This window comes from Tupaia chinensis, unplaced genomic scaffold (assembly GCF_000334495.1).
Source record: "Tupaia chinensis unplaced genomic scaffold, TupChi_1.0 Scaffold143814_1, whole genome shotgun sequence".
Lineage (NCBI taxonomy): Eukaryota > Metazoa > Chordata > Mammalia > Scandentia > Tupaiidae > Tupaia > Tupaia belangeri.
In genome coordinates, this window is record NW_006203664.1 from 126,530 (window position 1) to 133,631 (window position 7,102).

Below are 7,102 nucleotides of genomic sequence, written 5' to 3' on the forward strand. Positions count from 1 at the left end.
GTCCAGTGACATAACCATTACATCATCAACTGTGGCCAACCACGGTGGGAGTCCAGTGACATAACCATTACATCCCAACAATAGAACATTTTCATTTTGGAGTTGGTTGAATCCACGGATGCAGAACCTGTAGATAGGGAGAGCAGAGCCGCAATCCCTTCTACTCCATTCTCCTCTCGGGATCTTGGGCACGCAAGCACATGCGCCCAGTGTGAGTTTAAGCCACCGGGTCTGGGACTTGAACTGCAGTCGACTACGTGGAAGTCCAGCAACATAGCCATACGCTAACTGCTGGTCCCACGTTTAGGATATTTTTTAAGTCGCACAGACACCAGCCGATATCCATCCCACGTCATCCAGACTGGGGTCGGGCGGTCACAGATCAGTCGTCAGGAAGGTGTGAAACGTCCAGACAGCCTCCTTGCGCTGCCTCTCCGCTCATGTTGGTTGACCCGCTGCCTGTCCCCGGCCAGGGAGAAGCGCGTCGGGATTGACCTAGTGCATGACGAAGTGGAGCAGGAGCTGATAAAGGAGGCCGAGATCATCCGGGGCGCCCTGGCCCTCGTGACCCGCACTCTGGCGGCAACACACCCACTCATACTCTGTGTCCCCAGGTGGCCCGACACTCATGGTGTGAATGGGACACCCCCTCATACCTGGCAGTCACCCTCTGAGGGTGGGGACCGATTTACCTCATGATTATAAACTAGATATATTTCTGATATCCCCACCTTCCCATAGTGTGGGGATATCAGAAAATTCAGTGGGGGCCCGATGGCGGTGCACGGGCAGAATGTGACACTACAAGGCAGTCTCTGTGGGCAGGTCCCTGGCTCAAGACGGAGACCTTCCCGAGTATACCAGGCATGGTGTCCAGGGCCAGCTGAAGCTGGGGCTGTCCCTGGTGTCAGGACCTGCGGGAGGTGCGCTCTCTCTCTCTCTCTTGCTCATGGAAGAAATAAACATAAAAGAGGGATTTTTTAAAAAGGAAAAGAACATGTCACAGTGGAAGGGATAAGCTCGCTGTGTTAATTTGTCATCGAGTGTCTGATAGCATCTGGGTGCATGTGCTGAGGTGATGGGTTGGTGGGGGAGCAAATACCACCACCCCCATCAGACCTAGCGTCAGCCTCGTTTTCCAGGGTCTCCCGAGGACTCATCGGTGCCACCTGGGCATTGCGGAGGGGGAAACCCAGTTTACCTTCTCCCTCCAGGCTGAACCGCTCGGCCAAGTACAACCTGGAAAAGGACGTGAGGGACAAGTTTGTGGCCCTGACCATCGACGATATCTGCTTCTCACTCAACAACAACTCGCCGGACATCAGATATTCTGAGAATGTCGTGAGGATCGAGCCAAAGTAAGGGGGGCCCCTGTGGGTGGATGGCACACGGACCCCCTCCCTGCTGGCAGCGTCGTGGTGTTTCTCGGGCAGGCAGCGCCTCAGACGCGTGCTTGCAGCTGGCTGGGAGCTGGAGGAGGCAGGTGTGGGGCAGAGGCAGGTGCTGAAAGGTGGCTATGCAACACAGGGCCGAGGGGCTCCTGGGTCCTTCAGGTTAGACCCCACTTCAAGGAAGTCTGATATATGGCTCAGCTGCAGTGATGCTGGCTGCTAAGACACTGCTGCTTGGAGGCTGAGGCCATGGAGGAGGCCCGGTTCAGTTCCCAGCCCCACCCAAACAGGCTGGCTGTAGTCCTAGCTGGTTCAGAGGCCAGGGTAGGAGGATCCTGATATGCTGAGACCCTGTCAAAAATACCTGCTCCCTCCCCCACATAAGTAAATACATTTGTTTTAGAGCTTATTGCCATAGGGCATGTGTGCTTGCCAGGAAGAGAGAGAGACAGGGACAGAGACAGTGAGAGGGAAAGTGAGAAATCATTCCCCCAGGGGGAATGGCCATGTCATAATCCTATCTCCATTCTCCTGCATCTTGGGCACACACGCACACGTTTCCGGCATGAGTTTCAAGCCACCAGCCAACAGCGGTTGGCCATGTGGGAATCCAATGATGCAACCACTGTATCACCTGCTGGCGCCAATGGGTACAATTTTGTTCATCTCCGAAGAGTCTTTTTAGTAAGATAAGTCAATAAAACCTTGTGTAGATACTTTTTTTTTTTTTTGGAGAGATTTTCCCTATAGGGCGCGTGTGCTCGCCAGACACAGAGAGAGAGACAGAGAGACAGAAAGTGAGAAATCACCCCCCAGGGGGGATGGTCACGCCACAATCCCTTCTCCTCCATTCTCCTCTCGGGATCTTGGGCACGCACGCACATGCGCCCAGCGTGAGTTTCAAGCCACCAGGTCCGGGACATGAACCGCGGTTGACTACGTGGGAGTCCAGCGACATAGCCATTACGCTAACTGCTGGCTCCCTTTTCTAAAAGTTTTTTTTTTTTTTGATACAATTTTTTAAAGAAGAAAATCTGATATTAAATCTTTAAACATTTAAAATTTATTCTTTTATCTATTCACATTTTTAACCCATTGAGGATCTAAAAACATATTAAGGGCAAGCTAATAATTTACCCCTTCCTACCCCTTTCCCATTTTACACCCCTGAGATAACCAGCATGTTATCTGTATGTTCATACCAACATATGAGGAGTCGTCAAAAGTTCATGGAAAATGCATATTAGAAAAAATTGGATTTTGACAATTTTTGCACCAAAATAAACTTGTGCTTTAACTCCATTTTTTCCCACAGACTTTTTGAAGTCCTCTTTCACATCCACTCATACACACAATTCTGTTTTCTCTCGTTTGCAAAAATGACTTTATACCACGAACCTTTTCTGTAACCTCTAACTTGTGTTTTTCAATTAATATTCCATCTCAACCCAACTGATTGTAAGTTTAAAACCCCACTTTTGGAAGGAAAACATACATGTGGAAAAGTCACAAATAATAACCACACAGTTCGATGACTCATCCTTATGCGACGTCCCTTATTGCTGTAGAACCAGTTACCCCAGCCTCAGTTGGAAACAGTAACTGTGTGTTATCACTGTTTGTCCATTGAGAGCCCGGGCACTGCTTAGCGGGGTGCCTCCGGCTCAATGCGTCACAAGTGCGTAGCCAAGCTGGCTGCTGGGGCTGCAGCCTTCGGAAGGCTAGACTGGGGCGGCAGCGATCGTATGGTTATATCTCTCTTGTTGCATAAGCTTCTCCAGGGGCAGTCTCACGACATAGCAGCTGGCAATCCAGAAGAAAGTGAGAGAGAGGGACCAGCAGGTGGCGTGGTGGTTAAAGTGCTGGACACTCCTACATAGCCGACTGGTTCAAATCCGAGACCTGGTGACTTGCTTTCTCTCTCTCTCTCTCTTTCTGTCTCCTCTGGTCAAATTAAAAAAAAATAATGAATAAATAAAATTAAAAATAAATAATTCTTTTGAAAAAGAGAGAGAGAGAGGGAACATCCAAGACAGAAGCCATTGTTGTTCTTATACCCTAATCCCAGGAGTGACTGTTTGTGAGAAACGAATCAATAAGTTCATCTCGTGCTTGAAGGAAGGGGGTTGTACAAAGTGTGAATACCAGGAGGGGGGCACTGGGAGCCACCTCAGAGGCTGCTCTAATCACACAGTGAACCATCCTCTATGACCACCAAGCGGATCAGGAACGAGTCCTTCCCATCAGCCCTGCAGGACCGCCCCCCTCGCCCCTGCACGCTCCCTTTCCGATGAACGCTCCCTCTCTCTTCTCCAAAGGCGATCACTTGTCTGACTTTTAATAGGTCTGTTCTGCCTGCTTTTTATTAACAGCACCATCCACTGTATGTTTTGTGTGTCTGGTTTCTCCCAATTAACATAAACGTGAGATTTATCAAGGTTGGTACATAAAACAGCTGCTCTTTGAGCCAGTAACTTACTCATTGATTTATTTCTTGGGTGGTTGGGAAAAAAGTCGTGATGTACTTTCCTAGGTTTTTCTATGCAAAACTGTGTCATGACTTTTCTGACGTCCCAATACTTAAATCTTTATGGACTACAGTTTGTTATTGTATTCAGTGTGTTATAATCTGTTACTATTATTATTTATTCTGATGCTCACGTTGTCCCTAGCTGTGTGATCTAGACCATGTAACTTCATCTTTCTGAGGTTTGGTTTTCCTCATTTGTAAAACGAGGCTATACAGGCCCGCTGGGGGCATGGTGATTAAAGTGGCTGGATTTCATGTGGCCGACTATATGGTTCAAGTCCTGGATTTGGTGGCTTGAAACTCACACCAGATGTGTGTGTATGTGTGTGTGTGTGTGTGTGTCCCAGATTCCAAGAGGAGAATGGAAGAGAAGGGACTGCAGTATGGCCATCCCCCCCCCGGGGGGGCTCTCACTTTCCCTCTATCTCTCTGTCTCTCTCTGGTGAATGCATGTGACCTACAGCAAATGTTTTTTAAAAGGGGGGAGGATAATAAAAATTGGCTCACTAGGCCCTCATGAGAATCCAGTGAGCTAATGTTGGTAGAGTGCCCGCCCAGTGCCTGGTACAGAGTGACAGCCATTGACACAGACAGACGTAAAGATGGGAAAACATCGAGGTGCTTCTGGTGGTGGAGGGAGGCTCAGCTTCCACTGGTTTCCTGGAGATTGTCCCTCTCCCCACATCTCCCCCAGCTCCGAATGAGCTGCGAGTGAATGTGTGGGCCCGTTTCAGCTCTGTGAGCCTGGAAGAGTGGCTGGACTTCTCCAACACCAACGTGGAGAAGGCTGACAAGCAGCGGAACAACTCCCTGACGCTCAAGGCCCTGGTGGACCGAATCCTGACCCAGACGGCCAGTGACCTACGCAAGCAATGCGACGTGGTGGACACGGCGTTCAAGAATGGGCTGAAGGAGACCAAGGATGCCAGGGACAAGCTGGCTGACCACCTGGCCAAGGTGAGGTCCCTGCAGGGAGCACTGTCGGGAGGCTGCGCCGTGGAAGTGAGAACGAACAGCCAGAGGGAGGACAGCGTGGGGCAAGGCGTGAAGGCAGGAAATGGGCTTCCAGGGGCGGCTCCAGGAACCTCCACATGCTTGGCTATGCAGAGGCTCTCTGAACCCTGGCCTTTATTTCTATCTTTTATTTTTCTACAGAGACTTCAGTAGGCGTTAGTCATGTCATTGGTTATTGGTACCACTGAACCAATGAAAGCCCCAGCCCACCAGTCATGTCTCGGTCTTTGCCGTGACTGGTCTCCTTCCTGAAGCTTCCTAGGAGCTCCCAGCCACATTCTTCTCATGACTGTAACAGATGCTCTCTTATCACTCAGGAGAGATTCCAAATGTTTTAGGAGCCCTATGCCAGGACAAGAGGATGAGACAAATATGCATTTGTCCCTATCACGCATCCCCATGTTAAAGGGGAGAAAACTGAGGCTGAGAAGGGGCTCCCAAGTGGCCAAGTTGGGCATTGAAACCGGGTCGCATCTGACTCCTGAGCTGGCACCTCTCCTGTCCCCACACTGCGGCAGGAACACAAGCACACAAGTATCCTCTGGCCTCACACCGCAGGAGGGACTAGGACTGGAGAGCAAGCCTGAAAGGTAGCCCGGGGTGGGGGCGCTGGGGCAGGGCGCTGCGGTTGAGAGGAGCAGAGACTATAGCACGACAGTGTCCAACGGCAACGTAACGCAAGCTGCAGGTGTCGTTTTACTTTCCAGCAGCCACTTCCTAGAAAGGGAAAAGAAACAGGTGAAATTGTTAAAATGTTTGATTTCATATGCAATATAAAAAACACCATCCCTTCACTATGTTATGATGAAATATACATGCACACACACATATATACATAAAATATCATGTGATTGCATCACTCTCTCCCTACGTCCAGCGAGTACACAGCCCTATACCAAACTATATATATATACATTTTTTTTGACACTAATGAATGTATCTTTGACACAGCTCACCTCAGTCAGAGATGGTCCATAGCTGCTATGTTAGTGCTGGTTCAGGGGACCAGGGTCTCTTAACTGTGGGGAGGGTATAAAGAAGGCTCATGAGGCCAGTAGGTGGCGTGTTTAGGTGACTAGGCCCTACATGGCCAGCTGCATGGTTTGAGTCCTGAACCTGGTGACTTGAAAAACATGATGGGTGCATGTGTAAGCATGCTCAGAATCCCAGGAGGAGAATGGAGAAGGGACTGCAGTATGGCCATCACCCCTAGGAGGTGATTTCTCACCCCTCATCCCCTTCTCTCTCGTGCCATCTCTCTCTCTGGGTAGCACATGTGCACTCTGGTGAATTAAAAAAAAAAGATTCATATAAATGAGATGGGCTCAGGGATTGTGGCTATAAATGACATGAAGCCATGAAACACATGTGCCCTCTGGTGAGTTAAAAAAAAAAAAGATTCATATAAATGAGATGGGCTCAGGGATTGTGGCTATAAATGACATGAAGCCATGAAACATAACCAACATTTAATCTGAAATCACTTTAATACTCAGAGGAGTTGTGGTCTAAGAGTCAGAAAGCAATTATTTTTTAAAAAGTTGGATTTCATCAAGTTCAAAGACCTTAGGAGTTAACAGGGGATTCACTTAGATTGTTAAAAAAGTATGTAATTGTATTAATTACTATAATTTGCCATAAGGCACATGCACTTATCAGAGAGGGACAGAGAGAGAGAGAGAGAGGAAAAGTGAGAAGGCAAGCTACCAGGTCTGGGACTAAATTGTGGCCTGCCATGTAGGAATCCAGAGACTTAACCACCATGCCACCTGCTGGCCTCCATCTAGATCTTTTAGGAGACAAAAAAATTCAAGACCCGATCAAGAAATAGAGAGATAGCAACTTGGATGGGGGTGACATTATTATGTGAATAGAGGAATTAAGGCATGCAGAAGTATCAGGGTATTCAGTATCAAACATCAGGAGGAAAATGAGAGTCTATAAATGCCTTCCGTTTATGGGTTCAATTAAAATCATAAGCTGAATGGCCTTGCTTGTGATCATTACTGGGCAGTACCTAGCTGAATGAAACGAAGTCTTTTCATTCAGACAAGTAAGAAACTCTTTTTTGTTATCAAATTTTTTCTTTTTCTTTTTTTGGAGAGGTTTTTGCTATAGGGCGCAGGGGCTCGCCAGACAGACGGAGAGAGACAGAAAGCGAGAAATC

General features: G+C 48.4%; 1 protein-coding gene across 1 annotated transcript in view; it reads left to right on the plus strand.

Annotated features, from left to right (window-relative positions):
• Positions 1 to 7,102, plus strand: part of TEKT1 (tektin 1) — a 22,675-nt gene that overhangs the window by 9,620 nt on the left and 5,953 nt on the right. The window contains exons 5-6 of the mRNA XM_006165131.1: positions 1,215 to 1,358; positions 4,656 to 4,878. Of these exons, the coding sequence (XP_006165193.1) occupies positions 1,215 to 1,358; positions 4,656 to 4,878 (367 nt within the window). The remainder of the gene's footprint in view (positions 1 to 1,214; positions 1,359 to 4,655; positions 4,879 to 7,102) is intronic.